Below are 26,383 nucleotides of genomic sequence, written 5' to 3' on the forward strand. Positions count from 1 at the left end.
GCTGCACTAATGACCGTTCGGGGTCCCTTCCAGCTCTGGGAGATAGTAATAATCTCACTCCGTCTCTGTCTCACATGGCAATACCTATGGGCAGAAATGACCAGAGCTGAGACTCTGCTGTGTCATGACCCACAGCAGCATTTATAGGAGCAGCCACGCTCCAACCCTCCACCTGGCAGCCTGCTGATGACTGGTTACCTGGGACCCATGATACTCAGCCCCAGTTTGAGACTCCGCCGCTACAGTCCTATTGGCAGAGTCCCAGAGCAGCTGATTGGCCCGCTGGCCCTACTTAAGCCAGGAACAGGAAGCTGTCTGAACTGGGCTCTGGCCTGTTGTGGACTGTGTGTCTCTGGCTTGATTTCCTCGCAGCCTGACCCCGAATAACTCCTGGCATGTGACTGGTGGTTCTGATCTCCAGTTTGTCTCCTGCCTCTGACCCCCTGGTATCCTGACTCTGGTTCCTGACCAGTGGTTCTGATCTCCAGTTTGTCTTCTGCTTCTGATGCCCTGGTATCCTGGCCAAGCCAACGACTTCTTGTCACTTCAGACTCTGACTGTTAGGTCTGGCTGTGACAATGCAGCTCCCCCAGCTGGGGAGAACAAGCTAAGACACCCCAAAATCAGTTATAGAGCCTAAGGCCAGAAGGAACCACCAGATCATCCTGCCAGTTCTGCTGTAGATCACAGGTCACTCCCTCCAGCACCCATGCACTAAACCCAGCTGGAATTAGACCAAAGTGCTCCAGCCCCAGGAGACTAGACTGTCACATGCCAGAGGCAGAGAACAGGGGGACTGACCTAGCCCCCCGCAATGGCAGGAAAATGAGTCAGTGAGTTAGACTCAGATAGTCCTGGCAAGTGACCTGCACGCACATGCTGCAGAGGAAGGTGAAAATTCCCAAGGTCACTCCCAATGTGACCCAGGGGGAAATTTCTTCCTGACCCCACATCTGGTGATCAGCCAGACCCCGAGCACATAAGCCAGCCCAGCACCTGAGAGAGGTTGCTCGGCGCTGCCTCCCCCACCTCGACCATCTCTAGCCATGGGCATCCCTGATGGCTTCTGAGGAAGGAGATAAAAAAACAACCACCCCAGAATACTTTTGAGGGGTGGGGGAAATCCCTTCCTGACCCCTGCTGGGGGCCAATTGAACCCTGAAGCATGAGCTTTAGAACATAAGACATGGGAGAAACCAGCCTAAGAGCCAGAACAGCTGAGAGCTGAAGCCCTTGCCTACACTAGCCTTTCCCCTTATACTTTCCCTTCATTCCCACCACTGAGGCAGCCCCCATTTCCTCCCGTATGGGAGCCATGGTGCCATGCAGACTGCTCCCAGCTGGGTTAGCCGAGACGTCGTTAAACACCAGCGGCTGCCACTGGTGGAGCTGAACCTGGCGGTGCAGCAATGGTGGAGAATTTCAGGCAAAGACAGAGCCCTGGGGGGTGACAGTGGATGTCAGCGCAGACACCAGCTGGAAATGCAATGGGGCAGATAATGGGCAATGCGACTGAGGGCTGCAGGCCCAGAGGCAGCACCTTGCTGAGCAGGGGGCAGCCCAGCCAGGCCCAGCCCCCTCCATTGTGGGCACTTCTTGCGCTTCCTGCCTGCGAAGCGTCAGACCCAGCAATCTTGACAACCTCCTTCCACACAGGTGTTGAAAAGGAAAATTCAAATTCTGTTATGTGCAGCAGTAATGGCTTCCCTCCAGCCTGAGCCCCAGCCCGCCGGCACTAGCACATAGATCTCAGCCACTTGAGCTGAAGGAGTACCTACATTACTAGCAGCAGTAGGTTGTTATCCTGCATAGGCCAGCCATGGGGGGATGCATAACACCCTGGGCAGTGGTTACAGATCCAGCCACAGCCTCATTCTACAGACAGCCCAGCCCAGCCCCTGCCGCTAAGGGGCAGGTATGCTCTGTCAAATGGAAGAGCTCTGCCAGCAAGGACCCTGTACCTCCCAGAGTTACTGCTCCTGTCCCCGGGGTGGCTGACACTTGCCTCCCCTCTAGGGACAGCAGCTGTGCTCAGTAACAAGAGCTGTGAAGGGACCTGAACTATTAACTCCAGCCCTTAGCAGAAGTCAAACTCGGGGCTCCTGCCTCATCATCTCCCCTAGGTCAAAGGGCATTTTGATGAGCAGCAGCAGCAGGAGGAACCAGTCTCGGTGTCCCCACGAGGGCGGCTCTGGATCTTGGGGCGGCCTCAGGGGGACTGAGGAACATGCACAGTGCACATGGAATGTTCTGAGTTTTCTGGAGCAAGCTCAACTGAGCATGTGCAAACGGCAATTTAGTGTCTTGTAACTTGGCCAAACCAGGGGGGAGGGGTCGCAGGGAGGGCAAAAGGCACCTCTCAGGGCCCAGCACTATCCCCTGGTCGAAAGTTAAGCTCCTGTTCCAAGCCCCTGAGGCACCAGAGCTCTTCCAAACCACAGACAGAGGGGCTGAGGTAGTTTACACTACCAATTTTCCCCTCACCTTGTTCTCAGACATCGTGAAACGCAAATGCTGGGATTTTGGGACTTGAAAGTACCAGGAGATGCCCTCAGCCATGCTGGCTGCACTCTTGTGGAGACTGGGAAGTCAAACCCCAACGCTCTGCCCAGGTCACGTACAGGCTCTTCTGCTAGCAGGTTGTCCACAAGTGCCCTCCCTTCAGGCTACAAAGAGCCGGCCAGGAATCTCCCCTTGGGGATTCCTGGCTCTTGCCGGTGTGCTGCCCTCGTCACCTGGGGCTGGAGTGGGCTTTCCATGGAGTGGACAATGGGTCCCTGAGGGGAACCACTGGGTTTGAACACATCTGCATGTTGGGTTTGCCAGGACAGAGCCAAGGGACTGGTTTAAGAGCTGCGGAAGCTTCCTAAAAGTGTGTGGGGGGGGCCACCGGCACACAAATTGTGGCCCCTTACCCTCCTCCCCCATGCTACCTCTTCCCCCCAAGACCCTGCCCCCCGCTTGCTCCTCTCTGCCTCCTTGCCCCAGCGCCTTTTTACGGCCCTCTGGCCCCCTGGCTCCCCAGAATGATCCAAAGGTGCTTGTCCTGCTGGTGCCAGGTGTCAGACAGGGATGGACCCACCCTTTCTCACCTCATCCATCACTTTAAATCTCTTCAGCAAAGCAACGAATTTCTGCTTGAAGTTCGGTTGCTGGAAGGAAAGGACAGAGGAAAACACGTGAGGTTCCCAGGGAGCTGCTACCCCCTAGCTGCCCCTGCTTTCACTGTGCCGTGTGCTGAACTCACGGCTCCATGGCGCCCCACGTGGGGAGAGGTGGGCCCCCTCCACAGCTTCAAAGCTAGTGGCTCTGTCAGCACCTCCGGGCTTATGAACTATTGTCATTAGCGAAACACAGAGAGACGCGGCCCAACTCAAAGACAGATGGGAGGGAAAAGGGACACAACACACACACAAAGGAACCTCTCCAAAGCAGCCATGCAGGCCTTGTGCAGAGACACAGCCCCCCGGCTCTTTGTCATTTTTAGCAGGGCTTTTGGAATAAGTATGGAAAACTCCCGCAGCACAGCCCTTAGACCCTTCCCCTCCTGAGCACAGGGGCCAGCAGCAGCCATTGCACCCCTGGCCTCCCCAAAGCCATCCCAAGGGCAGAGCTCTTAACTGGTTCGGGTTGGCCACCCCTTCTTAAGGGGCAAAGGTCCGGACGGCCCTCTGACACTGACTAGGAGACACAGGAGCAGAATCTGCCCATGCCGAGCCTGGCTGGGTTTTGGCGCATTGGCAGACTGACGGACAAGACGTGACCCTGAGGGCTCCGGAGGTGCGGGGAGAGGGAGAGCCAGATTTCCTTTGCTTTCGGTAGCAGCAACAGTAACAACAAGACTAGGAGACCTGGCTTCGGGTCTCCTCTCTGCCAGACGTCCTGTGTGCCCATGGGCTGGTCACTTTGCTCCCTGGGGCTCAGCTAGAACAGCCCGGCCCTGGCTAGGGTAGGTGAGAGGGGCTCCAACAGTGCCAGGGGCCAGAGAAGCTCTGTGGATAGGCAGAGCAGAGGGCTGGGGAATGCACCCTGCAAACCTCCAAGTGCTCTGAGCCAGGGACGTGTGTGCGGGGGACGGGGCTGCCCTCACGGCAATGGGCCGTACCGCACGCTTCACACCAGTCTTAACATGGCAGCACAGGCTCCACCAGGGAGCAGGGCAGAAAGGACTGAGCCACAGGACCAAGTCAATGGGCCCCCAGGGATGGGCACCCCCACACACCAGTGCAGGACTGCTGCCATTTTCTCTTGAGCTACACACCGCTCACAGCCTGCGGGCGAGATCACTGCACGGTGAGGGGTTCTCCCCCAGGGGCACAGCGCCCTGCACCGCTACCCTCCAGCTGCTCACTGAGAGCGGGGCAAGGGGCAGCTCCACCACAGCCAGAGCTCACAGCGCCTCCTGCTGAGGAAGTGCTGCGGAGGCTCCCTGGTGGGCCTCCCGCGGGGATTGGGCCCAGCCCCACTCCCAGTGCTCCTGCGCTAACACAAGAAATGCGGACGTTACTCTGCTCAGGGACGTGGTTCTGATCATTTTCCTCCGGGCTTTCTTCGGCTTCCTCACTTCATCCTCTTCGTCGTACAGGTCCTAAAAGGCCAGAGACGGCAGCACATCAGAAGGGCACAGCACGGCAGGGGCACCCATCTTTCCGGAAGGCTCCCGGGCCAGCATAGGGCCCTCTGAGATGACGCCCAGAAGCTGGCCGGGCCGGAGCACAAGCCTGTTATCTCCCAGCTGGCCAGTGCTCAGTGATTGCTCCCCACTTTGTTCCATGATCATCAGCTGCTACCCACACCCCCGGGCAGACTGCGCACGGCCAGAGCCAGACTGCTCTGTACAGCGCACCCTGCCACTGGAGGGGATAGCTCCCCTGCTCGTGCAGCACCCGAGACCCACATGGGTCCTGTCCCACACCGCTTAGAGGCTGAGCTGCCTGTGACCCAACCCAGGGCATGGGGGAAGAACAGACTGAGGCTTCCAGGAGCCAGGTGTGCAGCCTGCTGCAGTTCACGTGACCCATTGTCACTGCAGAGCCTGCCACACCCATGAGAAGGGAGACGTGGGCTCCCCAGAGCAGGGTCCTGGAACAGATGCCCAGGGCCTCGTGGGGAGCAGCTCAAGGTGAGGCCCACAGCTGAACCATGCCCCTTTCCCGGCAGGAAGCCTGGGTGTCATGAACAGCAGCTCCGCAGGATACTCCTCAGCCACACACTTGGGGGGTGTCGCGAATACTCAGCTGAGCACAAGCTCCCAGTGCGACTCTGCAGCTGAAAGGGCTAATGCCAGCCCGGCATCGCAGCCGCGCGACACTGGGAGCAGGAGCAGAGAGGTTACCATGGGCAAGTCTCCACTACAGAATTACGTCAATGTACAGCCACTCAGTTCTTGGATCGGTTTCATACATCCACACTACGCTCACCAGGAACACTTGCGCCGACTGAACTGCCCGTGTGGGGCACTGCGGGATGGGTTCTGAAAGGCAGCAGGAATCGCTGTGAGCAACGCGGCGTCTACACGGACACTGCATTGACCAAACCACCTTGACGTAAGTGCTAAGCCTCTCGCAGGTGGCCTCACTGAGTTGGTACAGCAGGAGTGTTACGTCGGTGGGAGCTCCGTTGTAGGGCGAACGCTTACAGAGCTGCCGTACGTCAACCTAACTCTGTAGTGTAGACCAGGCCTTTATCTCTGTGGTTAAAACTGATGTGACCACTGCTGGACTCCTGTGTCCAGGTCTGGTGCCACAATTTAGGAAGGATATTGATAAATTGGAGAGGGATCAGAGAAGAGCCATGAGAATGATGCAGGGCTGGAAAACCTGCCTTAAGAGCGATAGATCAAAGAGCTCAATCTGTTTAGCTTATCGAGAAGGCTAAGGGTTGACTCGATCCCAGTCTGAAAGTACCTACATGGGAGGCCAGTACTTAATAATGGGCTCTTCAGTCTAGCCCAGAAAGGTCTAACACCATCCCAGGGCTGGAAACTGAAGCTAGATAAGCTCCGACCAGAAATACAGTGCAGATGTTTACCAGTGAGTGTAATAAGCCACTGGAACCACTGAGCCGGGATTAGAGGGAGTTCTCCAGCACTGGCAGCTGGGACGTTTTTCTAACAGTGAAGCTTTAGTTCAAGTTGGAGTTTGTTCAAGGCAGTTCTCTGGCCTGTGTCACGCAGGAGACAAGCCTAGATAATCACAATGGTCCCTTCTGACTGTGGGATCTATGGCTCGACGAAGGAGGACATCTGCTCAGAGCAGCCCTGTGCTCCCGAGTGTTCCAACAGCCTTCACCCCGAGACGTCAGCTATTGCACGCTGCAGCCGGCCAGTGCCCCGAGGCCCCTGTTCTCCGCTCCCCCGAGGCCCAGGCATTCATTCCCAGGGCAGGAGAGGGTCTGGGCCAAGGGGGCCCCGTTCCTCCGGCTCCAGGGCTTTGCAGGTATCCCCTCTCCCTGAGGGCAGGACCCACTCTGACCTGAGACCCCACGGCAGCAGGGCTAAGCCGCCTTTACCTGGCCTTGCACAGCATCATCGCTGGCCTCCTGCTCTGAAGAGAAGCTGTCATCCTCCTCCTCTGAGTAGTTATCCATATCTGGGGAGCGATCTGAAACCAGAAAATGCAGGTGCCACGTCCGAGGCAGATCCCCCCACCCCACCCCCAGGAAACACCCAGCATGCCCAGAAGCCCAGGGATATGGGTATCCCCCACATCCCTGCCCCAGAGCGCCTCAGGGGAGCCTGGGGAAAGCTAGGCTGAGAGTGGGGAGAGAGGAGCGCACGTGTCTCATCAGGGCTGAGAGATACGTACCCGAGGCTTTGATTTTGGGGCCGGAGGGGACGCTGCCATCTTCATGGTCAATGGGCTGGCTGGACAGGGAGTAGATGCTGATTTCAGCCACTTGGATGCTCACATCCTTCATGTTGCTGTGGAGGCCCAGAAGCTGCCCTCCGTCTGTGGGGTGCTGCATCACCTGGGCGAGCAGACAAACACAGAGCAGTGATGGCTGCCCAGCATGCAGCCAGCAACGCCTGCGCCCCCCCACGGATGCCTCGCATGCGCTGACCAGCCACTCAGTGCTGGCGGCTGGGCAGAGCTCCCAGGCCAGCACAGCCCCTGGGCCAGCTGCTCCCAGCAGCAGCTCCTGCTGCCCAGCTCCCAGGCATCGCAGCTGGTCCCCACCAGCGCTGCTCACCTCCGCCATGTTAATGATTCCCACTGCCAGAGTCTTGTAGCCCAGGATTGTGCGGTTCTTGTACCTCTTCCTTCGCTGCAGCATAATCTGCAGCCTGTTGCCATCTCTCTTCAGGAAATGCGGGTACTACAAGGGGAGGGAAAACACCCAGCCATGGCAGGGCAGGAGAACTACACAGCCCGGCCGAACGTTCAAGCAACCACAGCCCTATCAGCTCCTGAGCCTGCACCTCAACCTCCTTCCAGCCCCCCAGCCCCAGCCCACCCTGAGCAGCTCGCTCCCCCCTCCACAAGGCCTTACACAAAACTGCTTCACACTGCATGGGTGAGGCAGAGTGAGGTGCCCGGAGCAGCTGGCACGCGGCATGGAGATGCAATCAGCCCTGAGCTGACAGTCAGGACCCCGACTGCGCATTCCCTGTATCGCACATGCACCCCGCAGGGAGTAAAGAGCCCAGAGACATCACCACTGGGCTCCTGCTCAGTTCCCCCTGAATTCTCTGCTGCCGGGAAGGGACCCGAGGCGGTACAAGGAGTGTCAGATCCTGCTGAGGCTGGGCGCTCTGCATCCAGGCTAGCAAGGTGCATGTTACCTGTAAAGAAAAAGTCAGTTCCAGGTCAGTCTCCATCAGGCCCCCGGGTGGAAGGACGTATTCATTGGATCGCAGGACTCGCTTTGAACCCTGCAACGAGATCAGGAGAGGCATGGAGGGACGGGCGGCAAGCAGAGTCGCTCAGCTGGAGACGCGCGTTCGATACACTAAATGGCAGATCTAACACCAGGGGTTCTCCACCTCCAGCGAATCATGAAGGGTGGAGACAGATGATAGGGCCCATGCAGTCCGCCTCCTCGGGGACTAGAGATCGTTCCCTGCAGAGCATGGAGAAGGGCTTATCCAGCCTAGTAATGGAGTTTCCACCACTTCTCTTGGAAGACTGTTCTAGCCTACTAGGAAATCTCCCCGACCCTACCAATCCCTCTCCTCTCCTGGCTATCAGAGCCACCCCGCTCCCTAGTCAGCACTTAGCAAAGGCGCACGACCACAGAGGCTTCTTCCAGCTCTTCTGAGTCCCCACCCTCCCAGGCATCCCCCCCCACACTGATTATCAATTTGGTGGCGTTTCCTGATCAAAGTCTAGACACCACTGTCTGGCTCCTCGCCTCTCCTGAGCACAGACACAGCTGGAAGGGAGGGCCCAGGAGACAGGGCAGCACATGGGACATGAGACGACATCAACGCAGTCCTGGGAGTCATTTCTCAGTCAGGACAATGGCTTGACCCAGTGCTCTCCAGCCATCTGCAAGGGAAGGTCTCTGCAGAGAGTGGATCATCTTGCAGCCCACTAGGAAAAGCTTGAGACGGTACTGTCTGGGAACCCCAGCCCCCGCGCACACACCGAGATGGACCCTCCCTCCTGACAGAGCCAGATCCTCTTCATCTGACTCCCGAGACTAGCTCACCTGCGGCTGCTGGCTGCCCCATGAACCCATCAAACTGCTCACATAACGGACAGGGACTTTGCCATCAGAGTCACCTGAGCAGAGTCCAGGAGAAGGAATCAGAAATGCTCTGAAGAGAGGATTCACTGAGATAACCCGGAGCAACAAAGGCCAATGAATGCAGCAACGTGAGGCCTTGCAGAGATCCAGCTCTAAAGAGACAGCATCCCAGACACACACATCGACACGCCATGACCTTGGGATCCACCATCCCATCCGAACGCCTTCACTGCCCTGACCTGACCTGCCTAAATCCTGCAACACTGCGGTGACCCTGAGACCAGAGAAGCAGCTAACGCAGTCCCTCTGACAGCCTGCCATAGGCAGACATCTACCAGGACTCAGAGGAGCTAAGACAGACACCGTGTGCTGGAACTCCCCAGCAGGCCAACAGGCGAGAAAGGCCAGCAGACAGACAATGCTTTCTCTCGTTTGGTTATTCTGTGCTATGCCTTTGCGCCTGTTTTCTTTTGCCTTACAGCAAACAACATCCATAGCGGCAAAAATGAACATCTCCTGGAACTTCTCCTTTCTCCCCCAAAGGGCAGCGAGCTCCAGCTTTAGGGCTATTTAAAGAGACTGGCCTGCAGGAGAGTTTTCCTATAAATACTCCAGACAACCAGAGGGAAAGAGAATCATGGACATTGCGACAATGAAATTCTTACGTAACTTCATGTTTCAAATACTTTGACTGTGCTTTTCTTGTGTATATTTAATACGAGGTTTTAAAGGATGGTTGTTACAATGGTAATTGCCAGCGAACACGTAACACAAACCTGCACCAATGTGTTTAGCGTTGTAATACAGTAAACAAGGGTCTTAGTAACATCTTAATCTTGTTGGCATGCACGATTCCCTGCATGCCCATCATCAGTACAATGCATGCAGCTCTGTTTCCAGACCCGGGTCCTCTGTCTAGTCAGCATACAAACCTTCCAAAGTCCCAAGAAATGGAACAAGGACTGGTTCATTTTCATCCTCACACAAGGTGGGGTCACTTGAGCTCTGAGATGCCAAAGCTGTGACAAGTTCTTTACCAGTGCAACTGACCAGCACCTTTCACCAGGCTACCTCCGAGCCTCTGGAGGGCTAGTAGGGACATACCACCCCAAAACCTCTTTGGACGCTGAAGGGGCTTTATTGCAAAAGGCAAGGGAGGACTTCCCTGCCTCTCTGCAGTAACAGTCCCAGACAGTGACACACTTAGACCTCCACCTCTTCCAGGTTTGCAAGCTTTGCAGTGGACGAGGCTCCACATCCATGTGCTATTTGTCTGGCCTGCAAGACTCTCTCTCTCTGGTTACATCTAAACCCACCCAAGTTTTGACAGATAGCCCCAGTGATGTACTGCCAAGGCAGGATTTTTCTAGCCAGCTGCGTCAGCGAGTTTTCCTGCTTTGGAAGCACAGCATCCACCCTGGATTGCTCCAGTGACTCATCTGCCAGGGAAAGATGATGTCTTGGCAGATGCTTTGAGCAAATTTACAATCAACTTTCTTGGAGAAAATGGCAAGTCTGGCCTATAAGGGTAATGGTGCTGACATCATATCCAGTGCTTGCACATCTGTCAGGGACCCGGCCAACTCCCTGGACTATACCCTGGAAAGCAGCAACTGGAAAGGACTTAGGATGAATGGTGGAAACCAGCTGAACATGTGCTCCCAGTGCAATGCTGTGGCTAAGAGCTAACATGATCCTTGGATGTACAAGTGGGGAAACACTGAGCAACAGTAGGGAGGTGATAGTTCCTCTGTCTGCAGCACTGATGAGACTGTTATTAGAAACTGTCCAGCCGTGGTGTCTACACTTCAAACCATTGGTTACAAATTGGAGAGCGTGCAGAGAAAAGGCACAAGAAAAATTCTGCCTTACAGTGAGAGACTGAAGAAGCTCCATCTATTTCGTTCATCAAAGAGAAGGTTAAGAAGAGACTTGACCTCTAGGGTAGGTTATTCATAGATTCCAGGGCTATTGTGATCATCTTGTCTGACCTCCTGGACAGCACACACCACAGCACATCACCCAGTAATTTTTGCATCAAGCCCATGTCTTCTGGTTGTGCTACAACATGTCTTTTAGGAAGATCTCCCGTTTTGATGTTAGGATTCCCAAGCGATGGAGAATCCCCCATCCCTAGGTAAATCATCCAATGGTTAATTATCCTCACTTAAAAATCTGCACCTTATTTCTAGTTTGAATATATTTATCTTCAGCTTCCTACCATTCAATCTTGTTAGGCTTTTTTCTGCTAGACTGAAGGGCCAACCCAGCTGCTGTCAGAAACATCTTCCCCATGGAGCTACTTACAGACTGATCAAATCCCCACTCAACTTTCTCTTTAATAAGCCAAATACATTGAGCCCCTTCAGTCTCAGCGTCAGGCAAGTTTTCCAGGTCTCGAATCATTCTTGTGGCTCTTTCCAATTTGTCTATGTCCTCTTTGAAGTGTGAACACTAGAAATGGGCACAGTGTCCAGCAGTGGTCTCAGTAATGCCCTACCCAGAGGTTATAAATACCACCTCCTTACTCCCACCTGACATTCCTCAGTTTATCCATCCAGATTGCAAGGACCATGTTAGCCTGCACAGCCACTGCATCACACTCGAAGTTTCATGTTTAGATGGTTCCACCATGACTTGTAAGCCTTTCACTGCTTTCCAAAGGACAGCTCCTCATCCTGTAGGTGCGACCGGTTTTGTTGATTCTGAAGGTTTTTTTGAAAGTCGGTCAGGGTGAAGCCCAGATGCTGTCAGTAACCCTGGTCAGGGCTTGGCCATTTTGACCTCAGCCATCCTTGATCTGATACTGGAGCTGCAAATCTTGCTTCCTCTGCCTACTCACAGGCTTTGTACCAGCACTCAGCACCATAATGACTGGGCACAGCTCAGTGACCACAAAAGGCTCTTCTCTCTGCGCCCTCTTTTTCAACCAGTCAAACAGCTGGTGACACTGGCTGGCTTGTGTCCTTTCCCCCTGGAGGAGAATATGTCAGCGCATCTAGCTGGCAGGGTCTGAGCCACCCTGGGGTATTCTGCACACAGGGAATTTAGGCTGATTCCTTTCTCTGGCTACCACTCTGCCATTGCAGAGAAGTCTCTCTGATTTACAACCATTAGGTGCATTAGCAGATCCCCCCAGCTCTCCTCAATTCACAGAGGTTCTCTTCAGCTTAGCGGGAAGTGCAAAGAGGACAGAAGAAGCAAACCTAACTGAACCTATTAAACTTTACAGAATCAATGTGAGTCAGGTCCCACAGATTAAATACTACTCAGATTCCCTTCTGCTAAAAAATTCCCCAACCAGCAAGATTAACTGCACCCTGTTTCACTTCTGCTGTGAAAACAAGTGGATTAGTACAGCTGAAGGGACTTCTCGCTTGGCATTAGCAGCTCTAATACATGCCTGTCCAGACTCTTATCCCCTTTGCTGCTAATACCCTTTTAATTAGTTTTAAAATCATGTTAATCCACGGAGTGTATCAAAGAACCTTTCTGCAAAGCAGATCGCTTGCATTGGGAGCTGGAAGTGACATTCGAACACCCAGGAGCGCCCCCGTTCCATGCCTCCTGCTCAGCAGCGTCTAAGAGAGGCAGAAGAGCCCCGTGATGTCCACCCAGCCTCCAGCCTCCAGCTAGGGCAGCAGAAACCTCGCCACGTTCCTGAGCTTGGTTTAAAGTGAAATAAGAATGTCCACACAGCTGGTGGACAAGGCCTTGTTTGGGAATGGATGTGGCTAACATCAGTTTGCGTAAGGAACTGGTGTGTAGACTGTCTGGCCTAGTGTTCAACACAGCTCAGCTAGGATCTGCACCTCAGGGACTACAGTTGCTGAGCAGGAGTTGGAGGAATCACCAGAGCCAGGTTTAGTAAGCAAGAGTTGGGGTCACAGTCAGACTGGGGTCAGAGACCGGAGATCAGAGGTAGAACCAGGCTGGAATCAGGGTCAGGATGGGATCAGAGACTGGAGGTCAGAGGTAGAACCCAGCCAGAGGCGGGGGCAGGGTCAGGCCCAGGCCAGGATCAGAGACCAGAGGTCAGTGGTAGAACCAGGCTGGAATCAGAGTCAGGATGGAGTCAGAGACCAGAGGTAGAACCAGGCCAGAGGCAGGGCCAGGGTCAGGCCAGGATCAGAGACTGGAGGTCAGAGGTACAACCAGGCCAGAGGCAGGGTTGGTTCAGAAACCAGAGGTAGAACCAGGCCAGAGGCAGGGTTGGGGTCAGGTCAGGGTCAGAGGCTGGAGGTCAGAGGTAGAACCAGGCTGGAATCAGGGTCAGGATGGAGTTGGAGACCAGAGGTCAGAGGTAGAACCAGGCCAGAGGCAGGGTTGGGGTCAGGCCAGGGTCAGAGACCAGAGGCCAGAGGTAGAACCAGGCCAGAGGCAGGGTTGGGGTCAGGCCAGGGTCAGAGACCAGAGGCCAGAGGCAAGGTTGGGGTCAGAGACCGGAGGTCAGAGGTAGAACCAGGCCAGAGGCAGGGTTGGGGTCAGGCCAGGGTCAGAGACCAGAGGCAAGTTGGGGTCAGAGACCGGAGGTCAGAGGTAGAACCAGGCCAGAGGCAGGGTTGGGGTCAGGCCGGGGTCAGAGGTAGAACCAGGCTGGAATCAGGGTCAGGATGGAGTCGGAGACCAGAGGTAGAACCAGGCCAGAGGCAGGAGACAGGAGTCAGGCCAGTCAGAGTCAGTCTGGGATCAGAGACCACAGATCAGGCGATAAGCGAAGTCTGATGTCACAGCAGGCCACAACCCTGTATGGTTGCCTGGGCAACCCCCGGGGTTAAACAGGACACTTGGCCAACCAGAGGACTGCAGGGTACTATTGCTCTGTCTCCCTTGGGTGGTACTTTCTGTGGCACCTACTCACCACAGTGCTCCCTGGCTGTGCCGCTGCATGGCCTCTTGGTGGCACTGTGGGAACATCTGCAGCCCCAGGATCTAGTGCACAGAGCCGTATAGCTGTCCGGTACCCCATGTCTGTCCGAACAGGCACTGGCTGCTTTCCTCCCGCAGTACGTGTCTCTGTGCCAAACTGCACCCCAATCATTCGGGGGGGTTCAGTCATACGTTTTGTTATTGCAGTGAAAGTCTGAATAGAGACCAGCCCCCAGGTGCTGCTCAAGGACCCCCTCCAGGCCCCGTCAGCTCTCATGCTATACATGGAAGGGTGTCTGCACCCTCTCTTCTCCCAGGTGTTTAGTCACAGGGTGAACGGGTGCCAACGCAGTGACTCCAACCCCCGTCCATCTCTCTGGGCCCCTGCAGCGGTCCTGGTTTTCCAGACCACACAGGGTTGGGGTTGCACATGCACAGACAGAAAAATTCTTCAACCCCCAGCTCCCTTTCCAGCTCCCTGGCTTGGTCAAAGCAGCAGCCCAACACTTCCCTTTGAGGCTGTAAATGTGTCACTGACCAGCCTATTCCTTATTCCCTTCTATGGAGGGCCTCCAGGCAGCTCCTCAGCACAGAGGCGAACAGAACATACCTGAACTAGGAGAAACCCCAGTGCCAGGGTCCAGCAGAAGAGAGAGGACTCAGGAGAAGACGACAACTGCATCCTTGCAGCTGAGGCTCTGAAAGCACTTCCCAGAGATCCAGTGAGGTACGACAGCAGCACTGGCTTGACTTAGCAGCACAGAGCCAATACCTAAAATGCCTTCCCCAAGAACAGCTGACTCCTCAGAGCTCTGCTCTAGCCACTGCACAATCCTCCTTCCCCAAGCAGCAGCAGAGGTTCTGGTTTCTAGGGTTTCTGGTACAGGTGACATCAGATCAGATGGACCCAGAAGGGACAGATGGATTGAAGAGGCCCATACAGAAACCAGCAATGCTGGCAGTCAGACAGAGAGCAAATAATAAGCAGCAACAGACAAAAAAGAGAAAGGAGAAAAGGCAAAGCTCCCCAGAGATGCCTTCTCGTTGTGAGAGTGAGAGGGAGGCAGAGAGCATGGCAAATGCAGGAGAATCCTGGTCCTGAATGGGCACAATGGAAGCAGCAGCAGGGAGAGGATGCTCGGGAAGGAGGCAGCACAGGTTGTACTTTTCAAGGCAACTGTTAGATGCATCCAGCTAAGCAGCCTGGCCTCCCCAGGGCCTGCCAACACTGAGCCGGAGCCTATCCAAAGCACTTTGTTGAGGGCGTGTAATTAGCACCTCCGGTACTGGATAGGCAGCACAGGAGACTTTGGTCGTCCATGGAACAGACACAAGATGGACGGCAGCAGGGCAGCCTCCCCTCGTACCTTCCCGATGCCACTCACCCCGACTCACCTCCAGAGTGAGCCAGGTCACTCCCTAGCCTCTCCGCAGTTCACACTAGCCCAGTGGTGATCAGGGCCACCTGCAATGGAGCCCTTCCCACTGCACAGAGACCCCAGGCTCAAATCACACAGGTCTCCAACACCCATAAGCTTTTGGTCACTCCTGACAGGTTAGAATTGGCCCAGTTAACTTGCAGCCCGCAGCTGGGATGGGCCCTTTTGCGTATAAGGTCATTTAAATAAAAGGGGATTCAACAGCCTGTCTTGAGCATCCAATGAGTGAGGATGCAATGCCACAGCAGGATGGTGTCTGTCTGGGAGCGCGGGCTGAGCTCGCCTGTGCAGGGAGAGGCTCGGGCAGCAAGCCGGCCATCGGAGGGTCACGCTCTGGGCATGCTTCAGAGGCTGCAACAGGGAGAGAATTATTTGCTGGTTTCATCGCCTCACCTCCTTACACCCAGAGACAGTGGCACATTCCTTTCCCTCCCAGGGATGGTCGGTATTTGCAGCTCCCCCACAGATGGATCAGCAGCAGCTTTTTAAGGATGACTCTGACTGCGCTCTCTGCCCAGAGTTCTTACCACGCTATCTCTCATTGTATTATCATTTCATTCCCCTGACAACTCCTCATTAAGTATCATCTGCAAATTCAGCTAATGAGCTGTTTTCCCTCTTCCCTGGCATCCAGTTAATTCTGTAAGGCCAGGGAGCATTTTGTACTGGATGCAGCAGCGTGTTAGCGATGCAGGTTGTAAATAAGGCAGAGGCTTTCCTCCCGCCCCAGCACAGCTTCCTCCATCCAGGGTGGGCTGGGGCAGTGTCACCCAAGGCATTGATTTTTCTCTGTGTTCTCTCAAAGGCCATGGGAATTTCGTTCCTCAATCCCCTTTTCAGACCAGTGGTTAGACAATCTCTGCCTATTTACTGGCCCTGTTAATCAGAGAAATGTGTCACACTGGGGGGCCCACAGTTCCTGGCGGGATTACCCAGTGATGATCACAATTCCTCGGTAGCTCTGGCTGCATGGGTCATTTCTCCAGCGCAGCACAGGTGCCAGTTTACATGTGGGAACTCAAGCAGTGGAAGGAGCTGGTCATGGGCTCTCAGAGGAGCAACATCAGCAGCCACAAAGCAGCGTCTGTTCTCGACTGCACCACAAGAGGGGTCTTATTACTGCGCCTCCGGAACCTGACCACTGTCCATTATTGCTGCTGTGCCCTCGGTGCCATCTGACTTGAAGCCTTTTCCAACCGAGGCCCCTGTCCCATTGCTCACGGGTCCAGGGCAGCATGTGGCAGGGACTGAGGTCAGGCATCTCGCAGGCTTTGCAGGGCCACTGGGAGCTATCCTGGGGCAGTACCATTTTGGGCTCTGTCCCTCTGCAGATTTAGTTAGTTCTTCTGCCTAAGCAGATAAGGGTAGGGCCAGGTACTGATGGCGACTGGGTGCCACGCAGGCGGAAGGTAGCGGAATCCAGATGAAATTCAATCCTAGAGAGCCTGAGGGGTGACTGGCCAGCCCACAGCTGAATGCAGACCTTGCATCTCTTGACAGGCATCTTGCATCTGTTACCCAACATTCCTTTTTCCCAGCTTCAAAGCACTGTTGGAGTCAGCTGCCAGGGCCAATTAATACTCACTAAGGCTACTTGTCCTTCTAGGATTGCCGAGTGTCACTCGTAACACTCAATACCATTAGCAGCTAGCTCTCTGACCCAATCGCTCCAACTCTCAGATGACTTCACTGGCACCAGCGCAATCCCCTGCTGACTTGAATGGGGTTGCAGTAGGGTAAGGTGCCTCCCGAAATCATTGGCTTCATGCAGTAAGCTCACCAGGGGGACCTGGCACAAACCATGCTGATCTAGGAAGGTTGCCTCTCTTAGCATGCTGGACTTTTCTTCTTCTCCCTTGGCAGGAGCTTAGGCAGGAAGGTTGTGACAGCTCCAGAAGCAGCCGTGGTGGTGACCCAAGGAATGGAAGAGACAAAGGTGGCCACATGTGGAAGCTGCAGGATGCACATTCTCCAGGAGCGGGTACCCAAAAAGAGCTTTGTTTGTATCGAGTGCTGACTGAGAGAGCTGAGGGAAGAGGAGATCTGAAGTCTGGAGATGCAGGGTGGAACTATGTTGAGTTTCAAAGGGGATTTGAGCAGATGATGAAGGGAAGGCGAGAGGAGGCTGAAGGGAAAAGTCAAGACTTGCAAATGCAGGCTGGATTGGAGAACTCTGAGGGGAGGCTGCTGGGTGAGGAAAGAGGCCAGTGGAAGCATGTGACTATAAGAATCAGGCAGAGGAAAAGACCAGCTAGTGAAGGAGCAGGAGGGGTCAGGAACAGGTTTGGTGACTCAGAAAATGAAGATGGGGCACAGCAGGCAGGGAGTGAAGGCAGGAGGGCACAGAAGAGAAGAGCAGCTGGTACTACAAGATGAGGGGAATCGTCAGTGGAGACAGCCAGAATTCAGAGCCCCAGGACGATACAGGGCGACTTGCAGAAGATTGCAAGGGAGAAGACAAGACAAAAAGACGTGCAGCCAGAAAGAACAGGAAGAGGAAGGCTGGAGAACTGCACCAACACTAGGAAGTGGCAGGTCTGAGAAGAACAGACAAGCCTGGCACCAGAGCAAATCTGGAGAACAGAAGGGTGCGCTGTCTGCTGGGAGCTAAGAGACAGGGTGTGGACCTGAGGCTGAAGAGGATCTAATGGGAACAGGAAGGAAGCCACTGATTGTCCTTCACATAGGAAAATGACACAGCTAGAGTCTCGCTGGAATGCATCAGGGGAGACTCTGCCAAGCTGGGGAAGACGCTTAAGGAAATGGAGGCTCAGGTGATCTTCAGTGGGGCTCTTCCTGTCCCTTGAGGGGGCAAAGGTGAGATGAGATTGTGATGATCAGCAGATGGCTGAGGCAGTGGTGCTATAAGGAAGGCTTAGGGATGTTTGACCACTGGGAGGCATTCATGGACTGAGGAGTGTTCCCATGGGATGGACTCCACCTGAGCAGGGAGGGAAATAGATTTCTGCGATGGAGGCTGGCACAACTGATTAAAAGAGCTTTAAACCAGGAAATCAGAGGCGGCGGTTGGGAGGTACTCAGATAGTCTCCACACCTGATTCGAATGCTGGGTGGGGTAAGTAAAAGAGGATACAGCAGTGGAGAAAGGAACATGGGTAGGAGAATGGACAACCAGAGGAAGGATAGTGCCAATGACACTAACAGTCGGGTAGGTGATGCTGGCAATGGAATGACTGCACATCATTGGGCGAGGAGTCTGGGCGAAGCTGAGCAGAAACAACTAAGACGTTTGTACACCAATGCAAAGAGCCTGGGTAACAAAATGGAGGAACTGGAACCACTGGTGCAGGGAGTGAAGCCAGATGCTATAGGGATAATGGAAACATAGTGGAATAGTAATCATGACTGGAGTACAGGAAAGACAGATGTAAAGGCACAGGTGATAGAGTAGGATTGTATATTAATGACAAGCTGAACTCAGGAGGAGAGATAGCTCAGTGGTTTAAGCATTGGCCTACTAAAGCCAAGGTTGTGAGTTCAATCCTTGAGGGGGCCATTTACAGATCTGGGGCAAAAAACTGTCTGGGGATTGGTCCTGCTTTGAGCAGGGGGTTGGACTAGACACCTCCTGAGGTCTCTTCCAACCCTGATAGTCTATGTGAAGAAACTAGAAATGATAGAATGGATCAAACAGAATCTCTTGGGGCCAAAATCACTTTGAAGAAGAAAGGTAACAGAGGCTCCACTGGGATAGTGATGGAGTCTGCAACACACCCCAGGATCCAATAGAAACTGCTAACATCTTAATTAAATAAATACTACTGGGAATTGTGTGATTATGGGAGATTTTAATTTCCCAGATGTTGATTGGAGGACAAGTGTGACTAATGAAGGCGGCCCAGACACTCCTGGACACAATTGCGGTCAGGTTTCTTCACCAAGCCAACAAGCAGCAATGCCATTTTAGACTGAGTATCGGCAAGCAGTGAGGACCTCACAGAAGAGCTGCTTCTAGAGGACAGCCTTGGTTCCAGTGATCAGTTCCTGGCTTGCCAATATCTACATTTTGGGCATGAGGGCAGGGGGAGCACAGGGCAGTGCTCAGGACCCAACATAACAGCATGTGAGAATAAATACAGCTCCTACTGAGTGGTGTCCAGCTGGGTCGGGCTGCACACAGGTAACTGCTCAGCTCTGCAGCTCTGGCGTAGCGAGGGCAAGGCTGGGGAATGCAGTGAAAGGGAACCTGCAGAGCGGGGAGGGCTCATGGCCCATGGGGCACTTAGAGTAACAAAGGCGACCGGGGCAGGAGAGCCCTACAGAGGTCACATGCAGTTAGCCACCCAGGGGATTCCAGCCTTCGCCAGCCTTGCCTGCCCCTCTCAGCCCCTGGCCAAGCCCAGTCCTGCAAGGAGCTCCGCTTTCTCGGGTCTCCTGTCACACCAGCAGAGTGCTAGCGGAGCAGCCTAGCCCAGTCTCAGCTCCTCCTAACTGTGAATGCTGTGCCCCCCAGCCCCCTGCCCAGTTCTGCTATTCCCCTGGGTAGCACCTGCGGCAGGGGCAACGCTCTCAAGTCTCCTGGAAGGCTCGGTAGCGATTTATAGCAACGCTAACAACCCCTAATACCTCCCAAGTCGAGTCTCAGACATCACAAGGCGAGTATTTGCACCGAGACCAGGACTAAAACCCTGGATGCTAAAACTGACTTGAGAGGCCAGGACTGGAGAGGCTGTCTGGCCCCCCAGTGCCCCATACTTCCTACAGCTCCGGGCTGGATCCTGGAGGGCAAGTCGGGCAGGCACGACCAGCCCTCCCTTCTGGAGCAGCATTAATATCCAGGCTTCCTCCGCTAATCCAGCTTTAAACCCTAATACCTGCAGCACAAAGAGCTCTCTGGCCTCCCTGCCCTACCCTGCTTCCCGTGGCAGCCACAGCTTCCCGACTGCTGCTCGGGATGGCGGCAGGATCATGGAGTCTCTGTGCACCCTGGGAAGGGAGGATCCCTCTCACACACCCAGAAGGGGAGGGGGCAGGATGATACATGCCTCCTGGATCTGTGCACGTGTGACACAGCAAAAGGAGACAGATCCCTGCTCCCTGTGAGAAAGAAGAGGTGGTAGGATGGATCTCCCATCTCACAGGAGAAGGCAGGAGGATCATCCACGCCAACAAATAGGGGAGGCTGGCACTGGAGATCACACACACGCACAGGCTGTAGGGAGGAAGAAAAATCACCTCCACCAGGCTGGTGTCTCTCCCTCTCACACACAGCATTGCTCCCCCGTTCTCCTCCTGTTCCTCACACTGGCTGGAGAGAGGAGTTCCTAAGACAAACCGGGCAGGCGGGCTGAGCACGGTGTCGTTCTCTTGGGATGAGACTCAGCCCCATGGCAGTTGCATTCAGTGAGCCTTTATCCACGTGCCAGGCTGTGCGACGGAGGAGCAGACCGGGGCTGCCTGCTGGAGGACAGGGCTATACACTGTGTTTGGGGTTCGAACCCCTGGCTCCGGTGGTCATTACCAGCCATTCCCGATCCAGTGACAGGTTACCCTAACCACTCAGCACCACCGGAGACCCCAGGGAGCTTTCTCCTCCCCAGAACCAGAGCGTTCCCCTGGTGTTTGGGCACCAGTCATTACACTCTGCCTCCCTAGAGCAACCCCTGCAGTCCAGCTCCTTCCCTCCCTGTGTCCCTGCTGGTCGTGCAGAGCTGTCTGCAGGGCACAGCGCAGCTGCAGGAAAGGAGGGAGCTCCTAGGGCTCGGGAGGCCCAGTATAATGCATTGGACAGCCCCAGATGGAAGGCCCCAAAGCAGGACCGAGTCGAGGTGTTCAGGCAGCCCAGGTGCTTCCCGCCCAGCTCTGCTGCCCTCCAGACGCTATCCAGGTAGCTGCAGAGCAGAGTCTCTTGGAACCAGGGCCAAGCATCAGCATCAGCACAGGCGTCCCACACAGACAGAGGGGTCCACTGATGTGCCAGAACCAGATACGCATGGAAGAGGCCATTCTGGGGGTGGGGGTGGAGGTATCACTCTACAGGGCCCAGTGGGGGACCGAGAGGCAACGGGCACACTAGCTAGTTTTGGCTGGGCCTGTGACTGCCCTGGGGAGCGCTGGCAGCATGCCGCAGTCCTTCCTTGGTGCAGGATGCAGCAGAAGGCAGGGAGGAGCCCAGCCAGGGCTGCAGAATGCAGGGGAAGAGCTACCTGGAGTCCGAGGTTTCTGCCTGTGGAACCCTGAGCACTGGCAGCCAGGCATCCCTCTCTACACCTGGAGACAAGAGCTGAGAGAGCCCTTCTGCTCAGATCCAGCCCCTTAGGGCTTCCTTCCCGGGGGCTGCTGTTTTCACCAGCCCAAGGAACGCCCGCACAGGGCTGCCTCCCACCTTCCAAGGGACAGGAGCAGATGCTCGAGCAAGGGGAGAGGGCGATGGGGAAAGGACCGGTTCCAGCCCCACATCACAGGCCTGGCCACCAATTCAGCTCTAGAGCAAGCGGCAGAGGTGGCTACCACTGACCTCTGGGAGAGCTGGTCCCACTGGCACCAGGGCTCACCCTGCTCCCGGGGACTCGACAGTGGCGCTAACAGAGCAGAGGCGAACGAGGGCAGAAAACGCCCGCAGCACCAGCCTGCCCACCCCAAGCGCTGCACTGGGGCAGCGGCTCACCTGAATCTTCACAGCGATGAGCACCGAGCTCAGCTCCTTGTCCAGCTCCCTCAGCACAGTGAGCTTCTTCAAGCGCAGGCTGCAGAGCCTGTAAGACAGAGAGAATGGGACACACTCAGGCACCACCATCCCCAGGGCCCTGCCGCATGGTCCGAGGCGTCCGGACGGTAGCTGGGATGGCGCCCAGCCGCAGCCGCCTCTCCCCACCACAGGCACACACTCAGCTGAGGAGTGGGGGGATTCACGTTCCGCCCCTGGAGAAAGCGGATCAGAGCAGAAAGGGAAGGAGGAACATTAACAGCTAAAGTAGGATTAAGGGATTACGGTGTGACAGGAAGTCACAGGCCGCGTGGTGGAGAGATCCTCCCCAAGCAGGGCTGCTGCCAGCCCTCTGAAAAGCTACCTTGGTTGCCAGGCCTGTTTATTTATAAACTAAAGCACTTAAATCCACTCTGATCTGGGACTTAACAAGACAAATATTCCCATTCAGACATTACGCCTCTGCTTGCTCCCTGGGGCAGCTTCATGTTCCCCGGCCTGGCTGAGCCAGGAGCACGGGGACCCTAGCCTGACGCTCCCTGTGGCCAGAACAGGCTGCCCTGAGCCCACCCTCCATGCCGCCGTGTTCTGTGCCTGCCACGGGAGGGAGGAGGCTGGGCAGAAAGTGGTACTGCCTATTCCCCCAGGCCCAGCCCCTGAACCAACCCACAGGTTTTGCCAAGGAGAGGAGTCGCATGAGCTAGCACCCTTTCTAATCAGCCCGGCAGAGCAGGGGGGAGCCAGGCAGGGAACCGAGGAGTGGCTACAGGCTGGAACGGAAGGTGCATGAAGAGCTGGGGAATGGACAGTGGGGGGGTGCTGCAGGGCAGGTCTAAGTGCCCTTGACACAGCTACGCCGGGACCTCACAACTGGAAGGGCTGGAGCTCCCAGATGAGGCTTTCCAGCCGTGCACTGCTCCAGAGCATTGCGAACTCAGCCCTGCTGGTCTGTCATGCGCTTGGATACAGGGCATCCAACAGCGCCAGAAGGTGATGAGCTTGTCACTCCGCGGAAGATGTGGAGGGCTCTGCCCAAAAGCACCAATGGGAACCTGAAATCAGTCATTGCTAGGAGATCCCTCTCCCTGTGGCCAATGCCAGGTGCCCCAGAGGGAATGAACAGAACAGGGAATCACCAAGTGATCCATCCCATCACCCATTCCCAGCATCTGGCAAACAGAGGCTAGAGACACCATCCCTGCCCATTCTGGCTAATAGCCACTGATGGACCTGTCCTTCATGAATTTATCTAGTTCTTTTTTGAACCCTGGCCATTTTGGAGAAGGCGATGCAGGCTCTAAATACTAGGAGGTTCGTTCGGCATCGCTTGCCTTTCTCCCAGATCTGTACGTTCTGCGGGCTTTACATTTCAGCAGCAGACTCTCTGCCCTGGGCGTGTACTTCACAGGCTTCCTCAGCAGGCTGACCCAGGGAGCTAGAGGCCAGTGAGCCTGCCAGCAACACTGACCAAAATAATGGAAAAGCTAACCTAGGATTCAGTCAATAATTAATGCCAGTCCACATGGTTTTATGAAAATAGTTATCGGCAAACAACCCTGACTTCATTCTTTGATGCGATGACAAGGCAGTTGCTCATATGTAATATACAGAGACCTTGGTAAGACCTTTGACTTAGCACCATCCAATGCTCCATCAAAAAAACAAGTATTATACAATACTAGTGAAGCCCCATTGAATGGCAGATCCCCAAAGCAGTTATCAATGGGGAATCCTTACATGAGACTGTTTCCTGGTGGGTTCAGCAGGGATCAGCACTAGACCTGGTGCTCCCCAATATTTTTATCAATAATCTGGAAGCCAATATAAAAATCACTGCTGATGAAATTTGTGGATGACTCACTGGCAGAGTGGTCAAAACTGACGAGAACAAGGCTCAGTCATACAGCTTGATCTGGATCGCCTGGGAAACCGGGCCCATGCCAACAAAATGTGATTTAATATAGTCAGATGCAAAGTTACACATCTGGAAGCAAGGAACGTAGGCCGGCCCTGCAAGGCAGGGGACCGGCCCCTGGTTTGCAGTGACTCCGAAAAGGAGCTGGGATCTCACTGTGGACAGACAACTCAACATGAGCTCCCAGTGCAATGCTGTGGCGAAAGGGGCTGATATGATCCTTGGATGAACAAAGGGGAGGAGTGAGTGGGATACAGAGGTGATTTTTACCTCTGTATGCGGCACTGGGGAGGCCGATACTGGAATACTGTGTCCAGTTTTGGGGTCCAGGTTTTTTATGTAGAAAAATTGGAGAGGGTGCCGGAAAGCACTACAGGAATAGTTCAAGGGCTGGAGAAAATACTTTCTAGTGAGAGACGGAAAGAGCGCAGTTTGGTTTATTAAAAGGATTGAGAGGAGACTTGATTACAGTGAAGGAGAAAATGACAGGTGCTGAAGGGCTCTTTAGTCTAGCCCTGACAGGCAGAACAAGAACCAGTGGCTGGCAGCTGAAGCCTGACGAATTCCAGTTAGAAATCAGGCCCCAATGTTTAACAGTGATCAACTCCCAGAACAAACTCCCAAGGGCTGGTGGATTCTCCATCTCTGGGGATCTTCAGAGCCAGACTGGAGACTTTCTGGAAGATGCTTTAGCCAATAAAGGAGTATGTGGGTGACGTTATCTGGCCTGTATTACACACAAGGGCAGGCTAGATGATCTAATGGTCCCTTCTGGCTTTACAATTAAATCTATGAAGCACAGACATCTGAGCACTCCTGGCTAGGAAATCTCACAGCTACAGAAGCCTCTCTCTTCCCTGCCCCGTGGGAGTTTGGAGAGTGCCGTAGAAAACATCTCTCCATTTGCCTTCCCCCTTTTTCATGCTGGTTAGAGGCCTGACCTCCCTTCTCCCCCATTCTATTTCCTGTTTGTGCTCATTCACTCTGCGAAGCTCCTGCCCGGGACTCTCCCCATGCTGCTCTGTCTCTCGGGAAGGCAGGATGCTCTGTTTTCAGGGTCTGGGTTCATGCCTGGGTGGGGAAGAAGGTTAGTTGTATTGTGGGTTGGGATATTAATGCACAGCCCTGGCAGTGCGACTGTAGCCTGTTGTATTCTAGGGGCTCCAATCTGCATCGTGTGATTTTCTCTGCAAACCCCAAGGTTGGTCGGTGCTCATGGGACACGTATCACTGGCAGGTTAGCGACTTGTCTCCTTCTTCATAGTTATGGCTTTATTTCACCAAAGATTTACATTGGACTTCCCAGGCAGTAACTGCCAGGTTCTCAGGGTTTTGGTATCACATTCATTGTCTGGGGACGGGATGCCTGCACGTGGGGGCGGCCCCTCTGCACACCTTGCCTTCAGCATTAGCGCTTTGCACAAGGTAACTGTCATTCATCAGTGTTGCAAACCTCTCTTCTCCTTGCCAGACAGATTACAAACAGCAGTTCTCTAACTCCCGCCTCTTTACTACTTCCCCTCCTCCTGCTAGTACTTACCCCCTAGTTCTCCAGCCAGGATCAGCTTTGAGGCTGGTCTCCCCCGGACTGACCCAAATGACAGAGCCCAGCACCCCGGAGCCGAGGAACTCAAGATATCAGCGAGGACAAACGTGGAGCAGAACCCTGCAATAGCTGGCCCCTGCTCTGCATAAGGAGAACGCCCTGCCTACATCAGGGTGTGGAAGTTGTGTAAATCCTCCTGCGGCCATGCAAAAGCCAGCCCTGAAACTGACAGAGCCCATGTGGCAAGTGAGTCAATCCTCCACCAGAGGGTTTCTTGCACCTTTCTCTGCAGTAGGCATGGCTGGTCCTGGCCAGTGTCAGAAACAGAGAAGGGCCTAGATGGACCTCTACTCTGATCCCGTCTGGCAATTGCTGCACCCCTAAGGCAGGAGTCCCGGCTAAGAGAGTGACTGTAATTGCTCCCCAGTGACGGGAGCCTTCTGGCTGATTTCTGCAAGGCTTGACAGGGATTTCAATGAGTCCCGGCTGGCTGGAAAAGCCACGGCTCTGGCGCAGAGTCAGAGTGCAAGGGAATCCCAGGGCTCGAGCTCTGCAGAGGAAAAGCAGCTCAGGCCCCTCTGTGCCCCTGGAGGGAAAGCGGAAAACACTTATGCACTTGGGAGACAGCCTGCCATCGACAACTTACCAGGGACCCGGTGGATTCTCCATCACTGGCCACTTCTCATTCCAGATTGGCTCTCTCTAAAGGCTTTGCTCTGGGACCGGGGGCAGGTCTCTGGCCTGTGCTCTCCAGGGCAGGGGGTCAGAGGAGGTGATCCCAAGGGACCCTCCTGGCCTGGGACTCTGGAAGGCCCAAGCATCCTAGAGAGACTCCAGCTGGGGAGCACACACAGGAGGGGACCCGGGCTGCCCTCTGAAAGAGTAGCACGCTGCTGTCAGGAAGGCAGAGCCAGTGATTCACAAGGGGGAGGGGCACCACGAATGAATTCCTCTGCAAGTGGAGGTCAGCGAGGGGCCAGGCAGCTGCCAGAGCCCTGGTACAGCAAAGGGCCAGACAGCCTGAGGGACCACATCCAACCCCCCGCTTTCCTCCCCAGCACCAGCCTCGTGCTCCCTCCCCTGCACTGAATGGGGCAGACCCTGCCCCTGCCGACCCCCTGGGCACTCAGACTCTTGCTGCAGCACCAGGGCTGAGGAGAGGGGAGCAGTGCACCTAAGCCTGTGGTTCGTCTGAGCGAGCAGAGCTGGCATTCACTCTCTCAGTCCTCGTGCCGACAGGCAGCTGCCTCCTTGTG

At 55.0% G+C, this 26,383-nt stretch overlaps 1 protein-coding gene across 3 annotated transcripts in view; it reads right to left on the reverse strand.

Moving 5' to 3' along the window:
* Positions 1-25,946, reverse strand: part of LOC116824862 (phosphofurin acidic cluster sorting protein 2-like) — a 45,091-nt gene extending 19,145 nt beyond the window's left edge. Inside the window, exons 1-8 of one of the 3 annotated variants that reach the window (XM_075064523.1) lie at positions 25,774-25,819; positions 21,628-21,715; positions 7,784-7,873; positions 7,192-7,317; positions 6,807-6,969; positions 6,511-6,602; positions 4,508-4,588; positions 3,093-3,152 (exon numbers count right to left, since the gene is read on the reverse strand). In XM_075064523.1, the coding sequence (XP_074920624.1) occupies positions 3,093-3,152; positions 4,508-4,588; positions 6,511-6,602; positions 6,807-6,969; positions 7,192-7,317; positions 7,784-7,873; positions 21,628-21,715; positions 25,774-25,796 (723 nt within the window). In that variant the 5' untranslated portion in view covers positions 25,797-25,819. Of the gene's footprint in view, positions 1-3,092; positions 3,153-4,507; positions 4,589-6,510; positions 6,603-6,806; positions 6,970-7,191; positions 7,318-7,783; positions 7,874-14,170; positions 14,271-21,627; positions 21,716-25,773 lie in introns of those variants that run through there. The other 2 variants (XM_075064521.1, XM_075064522.1) reach the window with 2 other exon arrangements.
* Positions 25,947-26,383: the final 437 nt, after the last annotated feature.

Source organism: Chelonoidis abingdonii, chromosome 3 (assembly GCF_003597395.2).
Source record: "Chelonoidis abingdonii isolate Lonesome George chromosome 3, CheloAbing_2.0, whole genome shotgun sequence".
In the NCBI taxonomy this organism is placed as follows: domain Eukaryota; kingdom Metazoa; phylum Chordata; order Testudines; family Testudinidae; genus Chelonoidis; species Chelonoidis abingdonii.